This window comes from Ambystoma mexicanum, chromosome 9, assembly GCF_040938575.1.
Source record: "Ambystoma mexicanum isolate Mex_15411 chromosome 9, UKY_AmexF1_1, whole genome shotgun sequence".
Lineage (NCBI taxonomy): Eukaryota > Metazoa > Chordata > Amphibia > Caudata > Ambystomatidae > Ambystoma > Ambystoma mexicanum.
The window spans coordinates 199946893-199972525 of NC_090931.1; the positions used below are offsets into that span (position 1 = coordinate 199946893).

Here is a 25633-nt window from a genome sequence, read left to right on the forward strand (position 1 = left end):
AGTCGCTGCAAATAGAACATTGCAGTAGTCTAATCTTGCTCCTGTGATTGCTCTGGCAATGGTGAGGCAGCTGGTTGGTGTGAGGAATTGCCTGGCTGCATTAATGTGTTTTGCTATGTATGCCGGTGAGGAGGCAATCGCATTCACTTGCCTGGAGAGGGATAGCAAGGCATCCTGGTAGACGCCCAAGGTTTTAACAGATGGTGAAACTGGGATATTAATACCATCTATTGTGAAGGCTAAGAATTGTGAGTTTAGATTTTTTAGCATAGCTGGAGACCCCACCAAAAGGACCTCCGTCTTGTCATAGTTGAGCCATAGGTGTTTCGTCACCATCCGAACTTGGATAGTAGAATACGTTATATTGATGGTAAGGTTGTCTGTGTCATAGATGCCTGACAGTGGGAGAAGGATTTGAGTGTCATCGGCATAGTTGGTGTAGGCTATGCCGAAGGAGTACAAGAGGTCGAAGAGGGGTTTGGTGAATGTTTTAGAGGGAGGGCGGTGTTGCATGATCCTTGGGGAACTTCACACGGAGTGGGGATGGGGGTTGGGGGGCTAGCAGTCTCAGAGAATACTCTCCCGGATCTGTCTTCCAAGAAAGGTGCTACCCACGTAGTGGTTTCGCCCGAGAAGTTGGCAGAGGCCATGAGATGGTTACAGAGGGTTTTGTGGTTCAACAAGTCAAAGGCAACAGAGAGGTCCAGGAGAAGTAGGAAGGATGGCATGCCTTCGTCTATGAAGGCATGAAGCTGTTATTTTTGAATTCTAGAAGTGTCAATTCTGTCCTATGACCTGGTCGGAAGCCTGATTGGCACACCCCCAGATTGTTATTGGATTTTAGGAAGATTTGTATTTGCTCGTAGGCAGCCCTGTCCAGGATATTTGACACTAATGGGAAGGTAGTAGTTGGGTGCTGTTGGGTCAAGCAAAGGTTTTTTCAGTAGTGGACAAACGCATGAACCTTTGAGGCTAGCTGGGACTTGGCATGATGATAAGGAGGCATTAATAAATCTTGTAATGAATGGCACTCGGGATTCCGAGCAGTCTTTGAGGATGTTAGCAGTGCAGATGTCCCCTTTACATATGGAGGGTTTGAGCTTTTTAAGTATGTTGGCCGTTTTTTTGTTTCGCACACTTCTCTGAAGTGAAATGGGGTGTGTGATGGTGACTTGTGGAGAGGTGTGGGATTGGAGTGGAATTTAAGGCTAGTTTCTATTCTGTTTTCAGTTGTAGAGAGGTGATTTTAGCTTGCCTAGCATTCTGGATGTCCATGCACCATGCCTCTTCTTTAGCAATGCTGCTAGGTGGTGAAGATGGTGTTTCTAGCTCTCTGAAAATTCTAGATTTCTTGGGAATTGGAGCTGGCGTTCGTCGTTCAGGTATTCTAAGGCATGGCTTTGGCTGAGATAATGGATTTTTGTATTCCTTGGCTTGAAGGAGGTTTTGTGTTGGTCTTTTGGGTCTTTTCTCCAGCCTGATTCTGCTCGCCTATCTTTTGCGAGATGCTTTAAGGTCGGGGATAAACCAAGAATTGATGTGGCCGATTGATTTTGCTCTTCTAGGCACTATTGGGGCTACCAAGTTTATTGCATTGGTTATAGTATTTAGATAGATGTCTACTAGGCTGTTGGGCTCAGTGGTGGTGAGGTTCTTTGGTAGAAGTGGAGTATGAAGAGGTGAGATGGATTCTTTAGATATTTTGCGGGTGCTGCGTGAAAGGTTAGGAGGCAGGGCTGGAGGAGTAGGTGGGTGCTATTTCTTCAGAGGGAGAGTGAATGTTACAATGTGGTGGTCGGACCATGGGCAGGGTAGGTTGGAAGTGATAGAAATCTGGCAGTTCAAATCCGCTACCCAATCAAGGGTTCTACCCTTAATGTGGGTTGGGGCTGAGACCTGATACTTGAATCCCAGATCAGAGGGTTGGCGACTGCTGATGCAGTGGGGTCTGCAGGGGCATTGAGGCCTAAATTGACATCCCCAAATACTATGGCCCCAGAGGCGGGTTTCAGGTTTTCTTCTACTATGAAGCTAAGGTCTTCTTCGAGGGAGGCTGCATGACCTGGTGGTCGATAGATGATATAGTGTATTGAGGATGTGGTGAGTTTGGCTGTGAGGAGTTTCATTTCTGAGTATGGTAAAGCCAGCGAGTAGTGCTAGTGACAAAGCTGGGCCTGAAGCTTGCTGGAGGCTTGTTTCAGTTATGGATAATATGTCAAGGTATTGAGTGGTGATCAGGTTGTGTATGTCCAAGGCGTGGGCTGGAGGCAATCTTACATTAAGAAGTGCTTCCTTAAGGAGGGGTGGGCTTGAGAGTGTGTGAGGGGGTGTAGATGATTGTGAGGAGATGTGGGTATAGTCTTCCTAGTGTGGCAATTACTTATTGAACTCGGGGTGGCCATGTAGGTAGCTTTATGCATGGATGGATTCTAAGGTCTGCTGAGTTTGTTGGACGACTTATTAGACTGGCTAAGTACGTTTGTACCAGAGGTGCTCCTTGTAGACTGTAGGTGTGGGTGTTTAGGGATGTGCAGGCTGCTATTGTGGTCGCCTGGAGAGCTCAAGGAGGGGAGTATGCTTTTCCAGCGAGATCTTGTGCTTAGGTGGGCATTTTTCATTTATATGGAGGCAGGTTGGTCGGGGGGGGGGGGGGTTGCGCTTGAATCATGGAGACTAGCCCCTAGACTTATATTCCTAGTAGTGACGGGAGGTGAGCCCCTAGTAGGGTGCATGTGAATGCTGCTTGGCGTAGGTGGACTGCTGCTGACTGTTTGGTTGCCTATTTTTAGCATTGGTGCAGATGCATACGTATGAGGCTGTGGCTCTGTAATAGGGTACCTGAGTGAATTGGTCGTGAGGTGGGGACTGTTTGTCACCGGCTCGTGTTGCTGTGTGAACTGACCTCATGCTTGTCTGAGGATTACAGCTCCTGTGGCTGTGGTTAGACCTGCGGAAAGTGTGAGCTCTGCATGTTGCGGGAGCTTAGGAGCTCGGGCAGGCAAAGGAGATGTCAGGGTCTGTTTGTAGGAGTGAGGTATTGGGGGCCATTTTCTTTTGCAGACACTAAAGGATTTATGCCGTGGTGTAAGTCTGCATCTAGGTGCGGTTAGCCCTTTGTCTGTGGTGGATTGGGATCTTGCTAGCTCGTCTCGGGTGCCGCAGGGCTGGATTATGTTTGGCTATGAGGAGCTGTTTCGGATTGGCTTGGTTGCAGTGCCGCTTGAATCTGTTGGCGGTCTACATGTAATGTAGCTGCAATTTTTTGTTTTTGCAACATAACTAGTTTATGGCAAAAGGTACTTTTTCCCTACTGTACAAAATAAATTGGTGTCTTGAGGTTGGCCTTGAGGATGGACATTGGAAAGTCTGGCAAAGAACACTGCTGGAATTCGATTCTAAACCCACTTTAGGGAAAACATTTGGAGAAGTTAGTGGCATATATCAAGGCCTCAATGTAAGATGGTGGACCTGGATAAAAAAAAGTACAAAACCGATAGAGGAGCAGCGTAAGTCTCTAAACTTTCCCCTTGTCTAGCATCGAAGAGTTGTCCATTGAGAACGTTGATACAATGACTGCCAAATCACATTAAAGAACAGAAGCAGAAACATTCTGCTTATCAGAAGGAAGACAATGGCTCCTTTGAATGGTTTTGTGGCTTTCAGGGCAGAGCCCAAAAAGTTAGGACTTGCTCAACTATTCATCAGGTTCTGAGCCCAGACAACTATAACAAACTTCAAAGGGATTGTCCTCTAAAGCTTCTTCTACCACAAACGAGACAAAAAAGGGCCATGGTGTAAGTCTAGACATCCCTCTACAACTTTCATTAAAATTAGATGAAATAGCCATATTTGAAATGAAAGCAACAGAAGTACCCCCCCCAACCCCCACCCACACTCCTCTTATAGATTTCACATGAGCTTTTGTTCCTGTATCCTTACCGTTCAACGTCGTCAGGTAGGATGTGTGCACCATTGAATACTTTTCTGAATTCACGAAAGATTCAAGATGTTCACGTTGGCTCATATTCTCTTGGGATTGCAGTAAGGGGACTGGTTTGGGGTTCTGGACCTGCAGAACTCCTATATATATCCATGTTCTAAATGTGGGCACATCATCACAGGGTCCTCAGCTTTGCTACAGATCGAGATCCTTCAATTTAGATTCAGTTCTACACCAGGATTATCTACCAACATGATGGTGGCTGTACCAACCTTTCTTTGTCAGAAACCTATCTCCGTCTATCCATACCTCGACAACTGACTTTTCAGGGTTTAAAATGTCAAAGCTTGTTATGATCCCTCTACCTGACCATGGAATTATTTTTTCTAAGGCCTTTCATTCATCTCTGTGAAATGCACTCTTCTTCGAACACAAGCTGCACAACATAGGACTTCTGTTGTACACCAAACTGGACAGAGTTTTCCCGCCTCAGAACCCTATACAAGCACTCCACTTTAACTGCACATGACTGTCCGATGCACCAAATTTCCAGCTCTCCCCTCCGAGTTTGTGTGCTCGGACTTCTGTCATTCGTGTTCCTGTGGTATTGAATGCACAAGGAGATCTCACTTTCTCTTAGCGGGCAGTTGGAACCCGTAAGCACAAACTCAATTAACATTTGTGTTTGTTGTCATTCAAAACTGTTGGCAGCCTTTTTGCATACCAGCCTAAACAATTCCCATATCAAATATGCTCTACCTTTACAGCTAGGGAGTCATGATTGGGTAACTTTACTTCATGACCTCTGGAGTTCTTTGCACAGGTAGTCTAACATCCGTGTTCTTCAACTCACATGCATCTCTCCGTCTCTCCAAGCTTTCTCATATCCATCAGCAAGTCCAGAAAATGGATGCTGACTGACAACATGTTAGCTTTGTTTAAATCAGGCTGCGCTCACTGCTTACATTGCAGGCTTTTTTTTGTAACTCTGCAAGCAAGGAGGAACAAGATCTCTAAATATGTACAGATTTTATGGTGAGGGCCTACACATCACATTTTCCAATTGTGACCCACCTAACCAGGATATTGAACATTTGTGTAGCGTCTGAGCATCCATGCCCAGTTGCCATAGTTCTGGGGGCTAATGTGACAGATTGTGGATCAGATATTCAATCCGGGGAGTAGACATTGCAGGAGATCTTTGCAATGCATCATGTATATGCATCTTGATCAGCGGTCTTGGGAACGGCTCTCTGGCGCATGCTTGCTGTTTGCCCTGGAGCAGCAAGGTACTGGTTGCTTTTCCACAAATACTGCACATCGATGGGTACAGCACCAACTGAAACACAGCATCAACTGCCACGTAATTATTTTGCCATTGCCCACCCTCACCCCGGTGAACTAAACGTGTGTGCTTTCACCCCTTCTAGAAGTATTTTCCCGTTTTCACACTGACCACTATTTAAGATCGTTTGGAGAATAGGCTAAAGTAGTAGTCAAGCTAGTGTACAGTGAGCTGTCGTGGCACCTGCCCATTTTAGAGATGTATCATCTTTGCATTTCCTAGTCTTTGGAGGTTTTGTATTGCACCAGAGAACACACCAATGGCAGTTCTTTGGTTCACCCATCACTCAATTAATTGAGCACTGAGCATGGAATAAAGTCTGATTCCTTAGTAGTACTCTCGTGGAAAAACAGTATCCACTATCTCTGATTGGGAGATTATATTTTGTATGGGGGGCGGGGAGCCTCCTGCTGTTGGATGTTTACTTTTATAAATGGGCCTCGATGACCAACAACATTCTTCAAAAAGGTTCAAACGTACATGGAATGGAAATATTCAAATATATGAGGAACATATTCCAAATACCAGGCATACATAAAGGGTTGCATGGTGGCTAACTAAGATCTTCTCAAATAAAATTGCTTGATTAAGGTAATCTACGAGATATGTCTGGGAGGGGCAATCAATTCCAGGCAAGAAGCAAATGTCCTTCTCAGGATTAGCTTAGAATACAATCTGCTGAATATTTTCTTGAGGATGTGTACAAGTTTGACATTAGTGCAATATATAAAGCAGGCAAATTGCTAAATCTAATGAAAGCTAGGCCATTCTTAAAGAAATGTTTTGGGCAGAGGAAGCATTTGTAAAGATTATCAATGCTATCAGATTGCACACAGTTTCCGAGTGAATTCCAGCTAGCTGAAATGGAGGGCTGCATTTGGGGAAAAAGATAAACTCATTGAGATAAGGGTCCAACAGATTATTTCTTTCGATGTTTGAGCTCAGCTGGCCAGAGACTGCATCATTTGAGTCTTATGCATAGCATTTTATTATACCCCAAAAATAATTAAAAATAGGTTCTTAATAAAAAGGCTCAGTGCCCAGGATGCCAGTCTGGAACATCGAAGAGTTAATTTTCCTGGATTTGAGCATTATTTGAGATTGGTTTCTGAAAATAATTTTTGAGCATTGATGTTTGGATTGGCTTGTCACTTAAAGGAATAATATTGGGAAGTATTTAGGGGACTAGAGAGACTGCAGGTTTTGAGATGTAAGTTGTTTGGGCCATGTTAAACATCCCAAGATTTTTTAAGAGCAGTGGATATCTAAGGCAGCGACTTAATTTAACAAATTGTTACAGGTATATTATGATAAAAGGGAAATTCTGTCCACACACGGGAAATTATAAACATTTAGGGGTCCATAATGAATAGTTTTGTTAGAAAACCATTCTAACTTGTTGTGTTGTACTGTTTATTTGGATACATGATTTTGAGGTATGGATATGTGCTTCTGCAAAATGAAAATCAACATTTAAGGGAATGAAGTACCTTGTACTCACTGAAGCTTCCATTCAGCTTAAACAAATCCATTTATTTCCCCATGGGTCAAAGAATAAGGTTAAAGTGTACGGGATTGCCAATAAAAAAGTATTTACTGGAATATTTAATATTTCATTCTTACTTGGTGTTTTCCCATTCCCTAGGAGAGGGGAACAGGGAGGGGACAATTTAGTTCAATGGCTCCCTCCACCAGATCCTTCCTTCTAAGCCATTTTGATTGCAGAATTTAGCTTGCTTGGTGGTTTCCCTACTGGTAAAATATTCCTTCCACCTTCCAGGTGCTCATGCATCCCCCAAATGGCTGTCCTTGCCAGTGGCCATTTGTGTGATTAATGCTTCATGAAATTTGTTTGGCCTGTGCCGACTGTCACATTGAAATGTCACAGGGCTGTACGTTTAGGTCCTCAAAAATATTGTGTACGTAACGCATCCGAGCAAAAAGGAGTCCGTCATAACGCATAACATCAAATGGGACAGAACTATACCAAATAACATGGAAAAGGTATTCAGTTTGGCCACCCTCCCATTAATTACTCGAGTGTATGTTCACATTCTACAGCCATATATGGACAGCACAGCACATGTCAGGAACACACAGTGCCAGCGAAAACACAGCGACAAGGAGACTCGTTTCCCTTGTTTAATCGAAATTATGAAACTCACTTTCTGTAATTCTTCAAAATTCAAACAGACATTGATTGGAAGAAACTGCTTAACCTATCAATAAACGAGACAGACAAATTAAATTAACTGTGCAATCTGCCTCACTCTTCTTACAAAAACAATATAAAATGTACCCTTTTGATCTGCTTTAGGACGGTTTAGTGTATTAGCTTCTGTGTAACCCTTTTTCGAGTAGATTGTGTCCTCCAACGTATTCCTCATCTTTGATGTATTCATCCAGCTTCAGCTGCTTCGGAAATTTTTTTCGGCATTTGGCGCCGTGCATAGATGTCGTGGAGTCGAGGGTCCCTCGAAAGCCTCCATCGAGGGTGACTTCATCAGGTGTTTAAGTAGCACGCGCTGCGCCAGTTGGCCTCCGTTCCTTTTTTCCGCAGTGTACGTTGCTTCTGAGATCCAGCGCGCCTCGAGTTCTGTGAAGAACGAATAAATACAAAATATGTCTTTGTCATTGATGCCGACCACGACCCCGAAATCGGGTTTCAAAAAGTGCAAGTCGTGCGGCTCAAAAATGTCGATCGCCGATCCGCACCGAGAGTGTTTATGGTGCCTTGGAGAAGGCCACGACATGGAGGCCTGTATGAAGTGTCAGGTGAGGACGGGGAAAGCCTTGCGAGAGAGGAGGGGAAAACTGCAGTTAGGTCGTAAGTCTGACCGAAAAGCTTCTAGCGTCGAGTCGAAGTCCCGTGAGGAGAAATCTCCTCGACGCGAGAGGCATCAGTTCAGATCCCGAAGCGATTCCCATCGCTCGTCGTCTTCGACGTAAAAATCGAAAGATACAATGCCACAGGTCCCCCTCCACTTCGTCTTCGGGCGAATCCCCAAAAATGATGAAATGCCCCACAAAACATTCATCCGAAGAGTGAGAAGCATTTAGAGTAAAAATGATGGAGGTGTTTGAGAAAGCGAAGCCTCGGTCCGCGCCTTCCTCGGAAGCCGGCCGGGAGCGTTATCGCTCCGACACTCGCGCACCATCGAGCCTGGGTGATCGAAGGAGGAAGGCTAGAGAACCTTCTAGGACACCGAGCGAAAAAGATTGCTCGAGTCGAGTCGACCGCTCAAGGTCACCGACGCCGTTCGACACCGAACATACCTCGAAGGGCAAGTCTTCGAAGAGTGCCGGGTACTACGTCGACGTTGTCGACGCCGAAGCCCTCGACGCCGAAACTTCCAGCTTGACAAGATCAGCTAGAAAGGGAGAAAGAAAAGGCTAAAACACCTATGTTGCTTTCAGGACCCATTAGCACTCCCCCTCCACCTCCTCCAGAGAAAGTTTTCAAACCTCTATCTAGGAAGGAGTTTTTCAAATCCTTGACCTCAATTTTTGAGGAACAAGAAAAATCTGATGAGGAGAATGTACCTTCTGGGCTTGAATTTGGTACTCCAAATGTCCCTGAATGCCTGATTTCAGAGCAACGCAGGATGAAAGATCTGGTTGAATCATTGCACAATGCAAGTGGTATTGATAGGTCCCAAGAAAATTAATTTGGTAGAATAGAGCCAGGTGCACATGCCAATCCATCATGCCATCAGTTAATGACTAAGGTAGTAGATTTGGGTTAGGCCAGACCTACAGCCCAATTTGTCCAAGATGATCTTAGACATACTGGACCATGGTCCTACTGAAGACCCAATTCTACCTTTCCATGTTGCCTTACAAAATAGGGTGGCCAAAAATTGGGAGACTCCGCATTCTATTCCTTCAGTGAATAAATCCCTTGCTTCAAAATACCGCCCTGCCAGTAGCGACCCCGGCTATCTGGTTAAAACACCCCACACCCGAAAGTTTGGTCATACAGGCAGCCACAGCTTCTAACAAACTTGCGTACCCATCTATCCCTCCCGACAGGGACGGTAAGAGTGTGGATGGCTGGGCACGGAAGGTATTTTCAGCTGGGAGCATGGCATTAAAATCAGCCAACTCCACATGTGCCTTGGCAAAGTTTTCGTACACTCTGTGGGAGTGCATTGCAATGGCGGCGGAGCACATACTTGAAGGGGAAGAAAGGGAAGGATTCCTAGCCATTGTTAGAGATGGAAAGGAAGCTATGCAGGAATCCCTTGAATCTGGTTTGGACACTGTTGATAGTGTGAGCAGGTCCATGGCCACTAGCACGGTAATGCGTAGATTTGCATGGTTACGGAAGTCGGGATTTGCACCAGATGTACAGAATCGTCTTCCGAACATGTCCTTTGACAGGTCTCACCTTTTTGGCAGCAAGGCTGACGAGAGCCTTGAGAGGTTGCAGACCTCAAAGGCAGCTGCCAAGTCGTTGGGAGCTGCTATCAGGCAACCTCAGCCTTTTCGTGCGACAAGTCAATCTTGGAGGGGACGATCCTATCGTTACTACTCAAATGGAAGAACGAGAGGGATGGCCAGTCAAAGGGGCCAAAGAAAGGCCACTCAAGGTGGACGAGCAAAACATGCAAAGCCAGCTCCAGCTACAGCCTCTTTGCCATCAGCAGCTGCAGCAACCGCCACAAAACCACTTTGAGGACTTGCATCACAAGACACCTGTAGGAGTTAGGCAGTCACAGCATCTGCAAGAATGGCGACCATTACTTCAGATGTTTGGGCTCTAGAAATAATAGCCCAAAGTTACAGCCTTCCTTTTCTAACGCTACCTCAAACCAATCCGCCAGGGAGACACCCTTTGAAGTTTTTGGATCCGCTCCTACAGCAGGAAGCTCGAACCCTGCTGGAGAAAGGTGCTATAGAACCAGTACCTACACCGGAGAGGAACATGGGATGGTACTCCCCGTATTTTTGTATCCCCAAAAAGGACAGAGGACTGAGACCCATCCTGGACTTAAGAAACTTGAACAAGTTCCTCAGGAAGGACAAGTTGAAGATGGTTACCCTTTCTCAGATCCTTCGGGGCCCTTCAACTTCAGGACTGGTTGGTGTCATTGGACCTCCAGGATGCTTATTTTCATGTGCCGATTCATCTCAAGCACAGAAAATACCTGAGGTTCGTGGTTGGCGACTCACATTATCAGTTTCGAGTCCTACCATTCGGATTGACCTCCGCCCCAAGGGTCTTCACCAAATTGATGGTAGTAGTGGCAGCGCACCTCAGGAGAGGGGGGGATTCATGTCTACCCCTATCTGGACGATTGGCTGATCAGAGCACGCTTTGCCGAACAGGCACTGGATCACCTGAAAGTCACCTGCCACTTCCTCCACAGTCTGGGCTTCTCCCTCAATTTCAAGAAGTCACAAATGACACCTTCTCAACGGCTCCAATATATAGGAGCTGTATTAGACACATCCCTGGGAAAGAGCTTGCCTCCCAAGTCGAGGGCTCAAGACATTCTTTGGATGGTTTCCAAATTCCAAAACGCCCAAAATCTTCAGGCCTACGACTTCTTAAGGTTACTCGGCCTCATGGCATCCTGCATCTTTCTGGTGCCAGAGGCACGTCTGAGAATGAGATCCCTTCAATGGGCCCTAAAGACTCAATGGTCCCAGTTCTCAGGTCGTATGACGGATCTTCTCCAGATTCCGAACTAGGTTCGTCAAAATCTTCTATAGTGGACTTGTTCAAAGAATATCCTGAAAGGAGAACCTTTTTAGCAACCATGGCCGGAGATCACAATAGTGACGGACGCCTCACTCAAGGGGTGGGGAGCTCATGCCAACGATCTGACAATCAGCGGTCGTTGGTCTCCATCCAAGTCCAAACTACACATCAACCTTCTGGAGCTGAGAGCAATCAGACTAGCGCTGAAGGCTTTCCTGCCATCTGTCAGAGAGAAGAATGTCCTGATAATGACGGACAACACAATGGCCATGCATTATCTAAACAAAGAGGTGGTGTAGGGTCACTACCTCTGTGCAGAGAGGCAATGCAACTCTGGTATTGGGCAATTCAAGAAGGAATCTCTTAAACGGCAGTTCACCTAGCCGGGGAAGAGAATATGGCGGCAGATGCTCTGAGCAGGCAGAGCACGGTGTCCCACGAATGGGAACTGACTCAGGAAGTCATTCAAGAGATCTTCGCCCTTTGGGGAACCCCTCAAGTGGACCTATTTGTGACCGGAATCAACCGGAAGTGCGAAAGGTATTGCTCAAGGGAATTTCCCCCGAGAGGAGCCCTGGGGGACGCGTTCATGGTGGAGTGGACTTTCCCACTATTGTATGCGTTCCCTCCGATTCCCGTCATTCCTCGGGTGATCAGGAGACTGAGACGCTTCGGGAGCCGCATGATCCTAATTGTCCCTGATTGGGCCAGGAGAACGTGGTACCCGGACCTTCTAGACATGTCCATCTGTCCCCCAGTAGGTCTTCCTCAGAGAGAAAACCTTCTCTCTCAAATGGAGGGTCAGGTTCTCCATCCAGAGTTCAAAACACTCAACCTTCACGCTTGGTATCTGAAAGGCTGAGATACAAGGATTGGAACCTTCCAGATGACGTCATGGAGGTGTTGCTTTCGGCAAGAAGGCAGCAACAAAGTCTCTATACCGTTGCCGTTGGAAAAAGTTTTGCAACTGGTGCAGAGAAAAGAATGTCGATCCTTTTCTATGTACTATTCCGGAAGTACTGTCCTTCCTTCTGACCCTAGCACATAGAGGTCTGAATGTTGGAACCATTAAAGGTTATCTTGCGGCGCTTTCCATCTTCATGCGCTCGTCGGAAGAATGCTCCTACTTCAAAATTCCTTTGATAGTACAGTTCTTAAAAGGACTCACTATTGTGTTTCCTCCTCACCCATTTCAAGTGCCAATTTGGGATTTCAATTTGGTCCTAAAATTCTTAATGTGTGCTCCTTTTGAGCCTTTGCACACTTGTCCATTAAGATTACTAACATGGAAAACTGCTTTCCTAGTTGCTTTAACATCTGCAAGAAGAGTGAGCGAATTGCAGGCACTTTCTTCTGGGCCACCCTATACTGTGCTCCATAAGGACAGAGTTGTGTTGAGGGTTAAACCCTCATTTTTATCAAAAGTGGTATCTGAGTTTCATTTAAATCAAAAAATTGTGTTACACGCGTTCTATCCTCCACCTCATCCTAGTAAGGAGGAGGAAAGATTACACAGATTGGATCCAAAAAGAGCTTTTGGTATATAGGTACATTCTTATATATTCCTACACTTATTATCCCGCTGCCACAAGGTGTGTATGGAGGGTACCCCTTTCCAATTTTGCCCCAAGTGCAACCGCAAGTACCCTTGGGTTGACGGGCACGCCACGTGCAATCTCTGCTTACCGAGGGACCACCTCGAGGCTAACTGCAGAGCGTGTATTAGGTTCAAACCGAAGACAATCAAGGACCGTTTGATCAAGCGTTGGGCCCACCACTCCAGGCGTCAAGAGGCCATGGCAGCTGAGGGCGCATTCAGCGATGGCAGCCACGCCATGCTTTCGGACGGCGAGGGCAACGTGGCGTCGATAAACAGCCAAGTGCAAGTCCCCGATTTCGGAAGGTCGTCCGGCAGGGAGCCTATGGGGAAGACCCCCGGCGACACAAGCGCTACCCACAGCACTTCCACAAAACACATGAAGTCCAACCGAGACGCGACGCGCACGCCGAGGACTCGGAAAGAGGCACATACAGAACGGTCCGATTCGGTGTCCTCTCGGCGTTCTCGATCTAGATCGCCGCATGACCCCAGCCAACCATCCACTGTTGCCAGAAGTGCCTCGCTCCCCAAAGTAACGGAGGTTCGATTGCACTCCAGGAGTCGGCGTCTACAGGCCGCGCAACGGCTGCTCCCGAGTCCCAACCTCCACTATACAGAGATAGGGACACTACCCCCGAACCTCGGCGCCAGGCGTGAAAGGACTCCGGATGGGTGTAAAAAACAGGGTAAACACTATTCCACACAGGGGGACGGTGAAAAACAGAGGAAGCAGTCTCAGCCTACTTCTATACCTCAAAAACTTTCTACCCCACTCAAACAGATGGACAAGTCTCGGTCTTCTGTTATCCCAAAGACCCCTGTTGAAGCCAGTAGGTCTAGTCTAGATAAGACAGGGAAAGTCCTTCAAGAAAGAATCATTTCCAGTTCAAGAGAGAGGTCTACTGATGACATAGACAGAGTCATGTCCAGGATGTCGTCATTGGCAGATTTCTACACCAAAAACCCTGAACACTTTTTCTCTTTACCCCCGACGGGTCAACTCCCTCAGGCTCTAAGGATCCTATACCCCCAAGTAAGAAGTCCCGGGTTGAAGCTCCTACTTCAGACCCCTTCAGTATACAGCCCTATTCTCAATATCAAGGAGATCCATCCCTTTATGAGGATCCAGATTTGGGCATGTTGGAAGAACAAACTGGGACAGGCTACTATGGGGATGACGAGGACCAAGAGGAGGAGGACAACCCAGAAACCTACAGGCTAGATTCCCCGGTAGATAAAGAACCCCCGGTTACCGACTCCCCTGTCGATAACCAGCCTCTTTTGAATAAAGTGCTGTCCAGAGCGGCAGAACACTTCCACATTGACACCCAGGGTGCTCAGGAAGAGAGGGATTTTGCCGAGGAGTTAGTGGGAGAAAGGAGACCTGTTGCCCAGGCCATCCCTATCCTTAAGTCTATACAAAGGAGGATGGACCCTTCCCTTGTTAATCCCTATCTCACTAGGGCGGTAAACCCCAGAGTTGAGAAGCTTTTCAGGGCAGCCCAAACAGACCAACTGTACATAAGAGGGCATCTGAAACCGGACTCCCTGGTAGTTACTAACACCCGTAAGAGGGCGGGAACACCCTTGTCATCGTCGGAAGCTCCTCCCAACAAGGAGAGCAAGAAGATTTATGGCTTGGGCAGGAAAGTAGCTTCCACTTCCGCATACTAGGCAAGGATTGCCAACTCCACCACCCTGCTGGCGAGTTACAACTGCCACCAGTGGGAAGAAGTCGCGGCACCCATAGTTTCCGCTTCAGAACCCTTAAAAAGCCAATTGGCACGAGTTTCAGCGGAAGGAAGAGCCGTGTCTGGTTGCATATTAAAAGCAACCTTTGATGCCGCGGATAACACTGGCAGACTGATAGCAGAAGGTACTGTTATCAAAAGGCATGCTTGGTTGCGACAGTCTGGGTTCAAAGCCGAAACCCAGGCTTCATTGATAGACAAACCGGTGGAGCCAGATCTATTGTTTAGAAAGGCAGTCGAGGACGCGCTCAAAAATGCCAAGGACGAGTATGAGACACTCAAATCCCTAGGCCAACTAACCAATAAACCCCCTAACCAGAGAGGGAATGGCAATTTTCGTCATCCACGCGGACAGAATTCCCAGAGAGGGTCTAACTATTCCCAGGGGCAGGGTACACAATGGAACAACAACAGCCAGCAGTCTACCCAGGGTTATGGCAGGGGTAATAAGAGAGGGCGTGGTAAAGGTGGAGGCAGCCCCAGTAGAGGCGGCGGCACGCCTCCACCAAAACAGTGACGTTCCATTCAGGGTCCCTTCTCACACATCCTCAGTAGGGGGACACATTTCAAACTTCACCCAAGCTTGGGAATGGATCACTTCAGACAGATTGGTGCTGTCCACAGTGTCCGCAGGATACTGCATAGAACTGTTAGAGCGTCCCCAAAACCACCCTCCACGACAAAGAATACATTCTTTGGACCACCAGAAGATCCTCCTCGAGGAGATCGTCAATCTTCTAGCAAAGGACGCGATAGAACTCGTCCCGGGACACCAGGTAAACAAGGGTATTTATTCAACTTACTTCCTTGTGCCGAAAAAAGATTTGACAATGCGCCCAGTATTGGATTTACGGCCTGCAAACAAGTATGTCCAGCCCCAAAAATTTCGCATGACTACTCTTCAGGAGGTAATCCCCCTCCTAAAAAAGGGGGATTACATGGCAACATTGGACATGAAAGATGCCTATTTTCATATTTCCATGTTCCCAGCGCACAGAAAGTACTTGCCCTTCAAGGTGGGCAGTCGGCACTACCAGTTCAAGGTACTGCCCTTCGGGATAGCCTCGGCTCCAAGGGTATTCACCAAGGCACTGGTGGTGGCGGCAGCACACCTACACAGGGAGGCAATCCCGGTACCCTTACCTGGACGACTGGCTCATCACGGGGGAGACCGTAGTAATTTGCAGAACAAACATTCAAAGGACGATCGACCTCCTCTTCGAATTAGGCTTCTCACTAAACGAGAAGAAGTCAAGTCTGGTGCCAAGCACCTCCAAACAGTTCCTAGGAGCTATTCTAGACATGCAAGAGGGGTTAACCTTTCCATCATAGGAAAGAATTCCCAATATACTGCTGCAAATTCCGCAATATCAGGCCGGTCGCCAGATAACGGTACGCAAAGCAATGCGTTTGCTAGGCATGATGGCGTCATGTATTTACCTGGTCCCCCACGCGCGCCAGCGCATGCGTCCCATGCAGGAATGGTTGGCGAAACAGTGGTCTCAGGCAAGTGGGCAGTGGGACGATCTAGTGGTCGTTTCGACAACACTGGTACAAAGCCTTCACTGGTGGACAAGAGAAAATCTGTCCAAGGGGAAACCCTTTTACGATCCCGAGATACAGGCGGTAGTCACAACCGATGCATGCCTGACAGGGTGGGGAGCTCACCTCCTCCACCACACAGCTCAGGGTCTCTGGTCTCACTCAGTGGCCAAGAATCACATCAACCTGCTAGAGCATCTGGCAGTATTCAGAGCGCTTCAAGCGTTCAAGCCCTACCTGCTGAATCTGTCAGTGCAGACCCGGACGGACAGCACTACAGCCATGTTTTACATAAACAAGCAGGGAGGGACTCGTTCGCCAAATCTGTCCAAGCTTGCCCAGAAAATTTGGATATGGGCACTCAGACGGAACATCTACCTGTCATCTCAACATGTTCCAGTGGATCTCAATTCTCTGGCGGATGCTTTGAGCAGAGATCCCCTCCCAGAGGAACACGAATGGTGTCTACACAGAGAAATCGTAGAAGATATCTTCTCTCAGTGGGGTTTCCCCACTATAGACCTATTCGCCACAAGCTAAAATAGACAGTGCCCAGGATTTGCATCCAGGTTCCCCCAGCCAGACTCCCAGGGGAACGCCCTCTGGATGAACTGGTCAGGGATGTTTGCGTACGCTTTTCCACCATCACCTCTCATCAGGAAGGTGGTCAACAAGATGAACAGAGCGTCAATGACGCTCGTCCTAGTTGCTCCCATGTGGGCGAGACAACCGTGGTTTCCACACCTACGCAGACTAGCGGTGTGCGAACCCATCAAACTCCCGGGCTGGTACAACCTACTGTCCCAGCACCAAGGTCAAACAGTGCATCGTCAACCCACCTCAATGAACCTAGCAGCATGGCTCCTGAGGTCATAGAGTTCAGACATCTCAGATTATCTCAGAGGTGTATGGACACCCTAAAGGAATCTAGGAAGCCAAACACGAGGCACTGCTACTTTGACAAATGTAAATGATTAATTATCTGGTGCCAGAATAAGCAAATCAACCCAGTTGATTGCACTCCTTCCACAATTGTCACATACATGCTCCACCAGCTGGATGCAGGACTGGTATTTAACTCACTGAAGGTACACCTGGCAGCGCTGTCAGCATATACCACATCCCATAACAAGGTGTTGTGGTGGAAGATACCAATGGTTAAAGCTTTCATGGAAGGAGTAAATAGACTTCACCCTCCTATTTCAAACCCAGCACCAGGATGGAACCTTAACGTGGTGCTATCTAAACTCGTGGGCCCCCATTCGAACCCAGGCATAAAAGCAGTCTCAAACACCTGACTTATAAGACGGCCTACTTAGTAGCAATAACATCTATAAGAAGGGTCAGTGAAATTCAGGCTCTGTCAGTGCAGGATCCATTCTTTACAGTTCATAAAGATTAACTGGTTTTATGTACATGCCCTAGGTTCTTACCTAAGTTTATTTCTAAATTCCATGTGAACCAGTCCATCGAGCTTCCGGCTTTCTTCCAAGACCAACAAAGCTCGGCTGAGGTGAAACTACACACCCTAGATGTGCGTAGGGCGGTCTTCCACTATGTAAACAAGACCAGACCGCTAAGGAAAACAGATCAGCCGTTTGTCTCCGTAGCTACAGGCAGAGAGGGAGATTGCGTCTCTAAAGGTGCCATCTCTAAGTGGATTGTTAACTGTATCCAGCTGTGTTACTCTATTTCTGAAAAAAATCTGCCTTTGACGCCAAGAGCCCACTCTACTAGAGGCATTGGGGCCACTCTGGCTTTCATTGCAAATGTACCCCTTGACACCATTTGTAAAGCAGCTACTTGGAGCTCTATTCACACTTTTACTCAGCACTACTGCATTGACACCCATTCCAAGACAGATACTCAAGTGGGACAAGCGGTTTTAAGACATTTATTTGCTCATGACCCTTCTCACATCCCACCTCCTTCTTCTAACACTGCTTGCTAATCTATGAACAGCATGTGATCTAAGCAGATTCAACAAGCCTCAGAAGAGATACATTACTCATCGTAATCGTATTTCTGATGCTTGTATCTGCTTAGATTCACATGCGACCCACCCTTCCTCCCCTCCGAGAGAAGGCGCGTGGATGCTTGTAGTCTTATCTATCTATCTGCTTGGATTATCTGTACTTGCGCTACTCCTCATGCTACCTCATGTCAGAAAAAATACAATCTGAGGATCCTAGACGCGTGAGGGATCATGGGTACAGTGGACGTCACACTAGGGATAGTATTACTGGCACGCCCTGTGTCGACGCCCATTTCTGAGTTTCGAAAAACAAACTGTAATACTCTGCAGCTTCACACTAGATGTCGGCCTATGCACAGCATGTGAATCTAAGCAGATACAAGCATCAGAAATACGATTACGGTGAGTAATGTATCTTATCAGACTTTTCAACTTGGTAATTTCACGCAGATCCGATTGAATTGCTCAGTTTCGCCAGCCTCTGAGCTGAAGGTTTGATCAGCAGTTTACTAAACATGTATTGTTCATAATTTCACAAACATGTAAATGTGAGCAGGCAAGTGGGCGATCGGAAATTAATAGGGCAGTTCTTATCTCAGATTTTGTACTGGAAAATGTTTTATTTCCTCTTAGTGACAGAATGCCTGTGGCCAAATCTTGCAGCTGATGATTTTGGCATTAATTATCCTGCTTTTGCAATCTGTTCTCTTGTTTTCTAGGGTGCACACGTTTATGACATTGCATCTTAACCATGTTTTGTTCTGTTTTCCAAGAGTCTGTTGCCACAGGGAACTGTCTTGAAAGAGGTGCCTCTGGGCAGGCCATGGAGGTGCCAGATCACAATGGCGTGGTCTACTCCCCTAGGTCTTCAACCAGCGATCACCCCCGGACCCGAACGCTGCAGCGACACCACACCATCCAAACTAGTGATGATGCTTATGTAAGTAAAGGCCCATACCAGCACCTCCCAAGCCTACTAGTTGACTGATTTGGCAGAAACTTGCAGTGTGAATGAGTGTAAATCATGAGGTTAAGTTCCTTTTCTGGGAGTTAATACTTCGTTATTTGAAGTGCACATTGTGGAAGGTTCAGCTGTGGTTGCATGGTTACTGGAGACATTGTATCTACTTTGGTCCCACAATGTCTTCTGCAATGTTTTGTAAAGAGAGGGTGATAAAGGTCCCTTTTACAGTATGACATATATTGGCAACATAGCACATACAGACACCTCCTTGGCGAACTCTCTCCCAGACGTTCGATGGTGGTGTTGAAATACCATTGATCACCAGGGTAGGCAAGTCTAACAGGCTCCAGGTCACTATCCTAAAGACAAAGGAAATCCACATTCAACCATCATTCAAGGGACTAATGTACAGGCACCAGGGACCCCAGGCCCTGGATCATACAGCTGCAGGGACACAGATCATTCTGCCAAAACAAGTAGACCCCAGGCCAAGATCCTTTGCACACAAGTGGACACCTGGATAGGCTGTATTATAGGTGAACAGAACCAATCGTCTCAAATCATATGGGCGGAAGTACACCAAGATCGAATATCCTACAGCAGAATGGCCAGCAGTGTCTGATATGTAAGCATATTAACTCAATTGTTTGATATCGTACAAGTAAGGGCTTAATTGGTCTAGTTTCAAACACTGCTGAAGGGGTTCTGGGGTTTAAAACCATACGGATGGTTGAACACCAATGTCCCATGAGATGCCAGTGAATGGACTCTATTGTTTTATATCCTGCAAGCAAGGGATCCCTTGCTTTGATGTCATACTGGTGAAGTGACTGCTGGGTCTGGTTTACAATGTAAGGGACCCCGAGGCTGACATACAAGGTAGGGGTCCCCCATTGTCTCGTACACACAGAATGTGCCCCTGTGGTTTGATATTCAGGCAAAGAAACCCCAAACTCTGATTTCCTACAGGCATAAAATCCTGAAGCGCAATGCAGAAAGACAAACGCACCCTAGGAATTGATCTCACACAGGCAGAGACACCATGGTTGTCTGCTGTACAGGCGAAGGTGTCTCGAAGACTGATATGAGCAATTTGGCCTCTATGGCTTTTCGTATCTCTTTTTTGGTGTGAACGCGATTGACAAAACAGTTGTACCACTTGGAGGAGATGCCAGCTCATGGTATGGATTTCAGTAACTGCATTGAAGGTATTGATTATTATTCCAGTTATGCAATGTAATAAGACATTTTTCTCCTGCATGGGTCTGGCATGGTTTCACATGCTCATGAATATTCCCCGTCAGGCTGGGAATCCTCGATAAAAGAAAAAACAGTTTCACTTTACAACTGTATTTCTCCTCTAAACCAATCACTGTCCTCTGGGTCATGCTGCACCTATACAATGACAGTCTTCTCCCTAAGCCCCCCCTCTGGCAGCCATCTTCAGATTTTTACTGCACGCTTCATTGTTGGGAGTCCTTCAGTTGTTCTCCGAGCTATTTTGTACTTCCATGTTTTTCACTGAGGTTCTATTTTTGATCCTCCAGAGCCCTTGTGCTTCTATCTTCATCTGCTGGCAACGGGATCTGTTGTCGGTGAAGCTGCGTGCCCCTCAAGGGCGGTTGTTCATTGAAGTTTCTGGAAGGGCGTCTTGAGCCTACTTCGCGCCCTCTGACCATGACGGAGGAGAAAAAAGGGGGAAAGACCCTTTTTAGGCCCTGCACCCAATGCGGGCTAAGGAATGTCTTTGTGGAGGACAAACATCAACTGTCTCCACTGCCTGCACCTGGACCACAACAAGGATGGGTGCAAGATATGCCTGGGTTTCTAAAAGAAAACTAAGAAAGGCAGGTATAGCGGGCTGGCAGCATGGCTCAATTAGAGCAAGGCCCCTGACCCGTCCGAGCAGGGTCATGCCTCACCCTGGACTGGTCGGTCCGAGGAGCACTCTCCTTCCGGAAGGAGGTACAAGTCCTTTGAAGATGCCTCATCCGTGGGGGTCCAAGATAAGGCCAAGAATCGCAAAGCCAATTCCGCCAGGTTCGCCGCTGATACGGGTCCCAGGTTGGCTAGACGCTATTGCCATTCGCCTCCTCAGTCAGCCTGCCATCGGGTTCCTCCTCAAAGAGGAAGCCCTCCACCTCGACCAAGTTATGGGACAAATCGGAGAAACAAAGGCCGGAGGAAGAGAAGGCGGCCTCACAGCAGGCTCACAAGGCGCAGCCAAAGACGCTGTTGACCGCTTCGTTGACATCCTCTGGGGCGACTGCTGCAGCTGGTGGTACCAACCCAATGTCACGACCCTTAACCAAAACCCCCACTGGCATGTCCACATGCCAGGTAAGGTCAGGGTTCAGGGTTCCATTAGGGCCTCAGAGGCCTTACACCCTCTTCCAAGACTCTCTTGGAGTCAGTCCTGGCACCTTTGGCGCCAGGCTCATATTCAGTATGAGGAACATCTTTGAATGGGACTACTTTTCCTTGGGCCTGCAGTCAACATGGAGGCACTTACATAGCTTAGTTCCCTAGAACTAGACTATGCGGTATAGTGTTTTGGGTGTGGTAGCCTGGGACTACTTCACCTGGACTACTTTGCTGGGAGGCTATTTAAACTTCACCCAAGCAACAGAACACGCTTCGCGTTATTCTGCAGCCTGCAGCCTAACGCTCACCGTGTCCAGTGTCCTTGATACCGGCAATCATCGGAGCAACGAGCCTGCAGAGGAGAAAAAGAACATCATTAATAGACTCTTACCTGCAAACTCCATCCTGTTATGCGCCCGACGCTCATCCCTGATTCTACTTACTTGCGGTCGTCTAACCAGAAAACTGTATCTTCTGGAAACCGCATACTCACCAGAGCGAAACAACTTGAAAGGAGAGGGAGAAAGACAAAGTTAGAAAAGGTTTACTCACGGCATAAGCCACAAACATCACGAGAACCTCACCAGGCTGGTCACCTCTTGGCTGGCATCGTTCCGGAATATCACGCCCACCGGAGAAGACCATCACGACCTGTAAGGAAAGAAGAAACACAGGTTAGCAAATACAAGGCGAAGCAGCGCCGCGCATAGCGCGTTACTTACCGAACTGCAGTGCGCTTCTTGCCCCATCTATTACCGGCAGGTGCTCAATCCAACCAGCACGACACGCCGAATATCCCGCTCACCTAGGGAGAAAGAAAAGACATTAACCACAAAAGAAAGGAAGGCAAGAACAGTATCATACAAAGACTGCTGCAGTAAGACCTACCTTAAAGACACTTGAATGGGCTGGCACCAGTGAAGTAACTCGGTCGCCCTAGCCCACTAGAGACTACGCACCCCCGCAAAGAAGGCCGGACGGAGAGCACGTCGAATACTACAGTAAGGTGAGGAGAGGGCCTAAGTGTCAAACCCGGGGGAGGTGGGAGAAGACCTTACCTGAGCCGACCAGTCTTGAACCCAGTCCTCCTGTGCTTTCAGGCTCGACTTCCATCAAAGGCACCACCCGGGATAGGGAAGAGGGTTCCAGGCGCAAATCAATCAACCAGGGCTGAGTGGCGTCTCCGTGGATAACAGGTGAGCGTAACATCCAACGAGGGAGGTCCCTACAGCGCAGAGAGTATCCCTGCCTCCTAGGTGCGACACGGCCGGCCGAGGCAACAGCGAAGGCTGCGGGCACCCCTGGGTGGGAGGCATCGATTCATGTCCCAGTACATGGCCCTCAGGAGGGAAAAAGGGGGGCACGTGGATGCCCAAAGAAGCCCTCCCAAGATTTACGATCAGCCAATGGACATCTCTTCCACGGAAGATGATGCCCAAGCGTCTGTCCATACAGTCCACGAGGAGTACGGCGGCGCAGGGCCTAGCACTCCATCATTCCCCCCCACCCCCCACAGCCGAGAGAAATATCCATGAACATCCTATCAACTCTCAAACCCTGGTGATGGAAATCCAGCAAAGGTTGCCTCCAACACTGGCAACTGTTGTACCGCAGGCCTCTTTCCAGCCTCCATGTAAAAAGGGGAAGCGTCATCCGACACCGCAGCATCAGCCTCCTCCACCGCGTCAGGACCCGACTCCACCAGTGGACCCGGATGCACACAGACACTGGTACAAAAACGGCCACAGGAACCCGGCAAAGATGAGGACTTTGTCCCGACAGACAACAAATCCCTGCACCTGGACGCACATCATAAAGGCTCTCCACCAGACAAGGTGGGATCATTCCACTCGATCTCCAGGGCCTCTGAGCTATTCCAGTGGATGCCCAAGCAAACCAATAAAGAGGGTTTCCTATTCCAGCGACGGGGGCCCAAGGGGAAGATGATCATGTCGGTACCCTTTTTGGACGACATTTGTGAGGAAGGCCTGACTCTCATGAAAAACCCATGCACAGCTCCACCCAAACGGTACAGTTTGGAGAAGTAGTACAGGGTGCTGGACTCCGCACACAAGTGCTTGAGGTCACAACCGTCACCAGACTCTGGTGTCGGCTGCCGCAAGAAAATGTTCAGCCAACCTGGCCTCTGCACCATCAGTCCCCCTCGGACAACAAAGAGAAGAAGATGGACGCCAAGGGGAAGAGAGTAATCTACACGGCGACATCTACGATCAAAGCGGCTAATGCTCTGGCTATCTTGTCCCGATATGACTGGGGGGCTTTGGTTTAAGCTGGGCCCTATCCTGGAATTCCTTCCAGACGACAAGAAAACAGAGACCCTCGCCCTCTTCCAGGAACTCGAGGTGGCGTTGGATCTCATGCCAATACAGTGGCAGTGGACATCGCCGGCACGTGCTTCCGACAGCTGGGGAAACAGTTTTTGCCTTCGTCGGCAGGGATGGTTGAAGGCCACTAACTTTCACCAGGACGTCCATGCCAAGGTGCTGGACATGTCTTTCGATGGTGAGAATCTGTTTGGGAAGGCGGTTGACAAATCCCTTCATTCCATAAAGATGGAGACGGCACGTTCCCTTGGCACGCTGCAGCAGCATCGCTTGTCTTTTCGCGCAGATCATACAAGGGATACTCCACATCGTACCGGCAACCTCCCCGATCCTCCACGCAGAGAGCCTACAGGGGTCGTCCCAGGCCTAGCGAGCGGAGGATCACCACAGACAGCTTGGTGATGGACAACTCTCACCCAGGGACAACCCTTGGAGTTCCAATGCAGGTGTCCCCGTATTCCACTGGTTCCCTGTCAGGAGCAGCACATCCCTCAGCTCCAAGAGGAAGTGCGAGCCATGTTATGCAAAGGGACAATAGAGCACGTTCCCCAATGGATCCAGGGCTTCAAGGAGAGGGGGGGGGGGGAGATGAGAGATCCATCCTAGACCTAAACTACCTGAGGTACCAATAATTCAAGATGGTCACGTTGCAGCATGTGCTCGGCCAACTGGAGGAAGGGGATTTCTTGACGTTGGACCTAGAAGATGCGTACTTCCATGTCCCCATCCACAGGAAACCTCAGAAGTTCCTACGGTTCATGCCACAAGGCCAACAATACTAGTTAGAGGCCCTACCGTTCGGCTTAAAGTCAGCCCCAAGGGTGTTCACTAAATGTCTGGCCCTGATAGTAGCCCATACCTGGACGATTGGCTGATACACATCCGGGACTGGGCCGACGAGCACATGATGGAGACTGTCCAGCTACTGACGGAGCTGGGGTTCTCTTTAAACTATCCGAAGTCCTGCTTAACACCATCGCAGAACGTTCTGTTCCTCAGCGCCACACTCAAAACTGTGGCTAGTGGTCATGGGAAGGTGCAGCGACTGTCGTCAGTGAAGACGGCCACGGTTTGGTCCATCAAGTTGTTGCTGGGAATAATTTCGTCCTGCATCTACCTCGTCCATCTCTGCAGATTGCAAATGCGACCCCTACAGGAATTCTTGGATGCACGTTGGATACAAGTGTCTGGGAGTTTTGCGGACAAGGTCCCCCTCAACGAGGAGTTCCGGCGGCCGATAGAGTGGTGGGGGTACGCTCCCACATCACCCACAGTACTGGATTTCAAACCCCGCCATACCAGGAGACGGTCACCAAGAATGCCTCTCTGGATGATTGGGGAGCTCACACCGAACATCTACTTGCCAAAGGTCTCTGGCTTCCCGGAAGAGAAGGATCTGCATATCGCATCCTGGAGCTACGGGCAGTGTTCTGGGCCCTCAAGTCTTTCCTACCGTCTCTGAGAGGCAAGGTGGTGAGGATCTTCACGGACACCACCACCACCATGTTCTATGTCGGGAAGCAAGGGGACACTAAACCACAAGCCCTCTGCAAGGAAGCTCTGGGCTTGTGGCATTGGGCCATCAGACAAAGGATGTTCCTCGTCCCGTTCCACCTGGCAGGCGTCAAGAATACCATTGCTGACTCCCTCAGCAGGAACTGCGCTTCTGCCACAAGTGGGAACTTAGTCAGGATCAGGTGAACCGTCTGTTCATCAAATGGGGCAATGCCCCAATCGATCTGTTTGCCACGTCGTCAAACTGAAAGTGAAAGAAGTTTGCCAGCAGATGCCACAAACCGAGGAGCATAGGGGAGGCATTCTCCTTGCCCTGGGAAGGTTGTTTCTGTATGCTTTTCCTCAGTTTCCTGTCCTGCTATGTGTGATCAACACACTCGGACAGTGTCGGTGCAAGAGGATACTCATCACCCCGACGTTGCTGAGGCAGATTTGGTATCGGGACCTACTCACCCTGTCAGTGTTGCCTCCAGTCAAGTTGCGGGTACTTCTGGATCTGTTCACCAGAGAGGCGAAATCCTTCATCACGACCCAGGGTCTCTGAACCTGAAGAAATGGCTCCTCCAGCCTTAGAGTTTGGAGGTT

The 25633-nt window shown here is 48.3% G+C and overlaps 1 protein-coding gene across 4 annotated transcripts in view; it reads left to right on the forward strand.

The window, feature by feature from the left end:
• SIK3 (SIK family kinase 3) overlaps positions 1-25633 on the forward strand; it is a 2024801-nt gene that overhangs the window by 1949104 nt on the left and 50064 nt on the right. For all 4 annotated transcript variants that reach the window (XM_069614493.1, XM_069614491.1, XM_069614492.1 and 1 more), the window contains one exon: positions 18634-18800. In XM_069614493.1, the coding sequence (XP_069470594.1) occupies positions 18634-18800 (167 nt within the window). The remainder of the gene's footprint in view (positions 1-18633; positions 18801-25633) is intronic.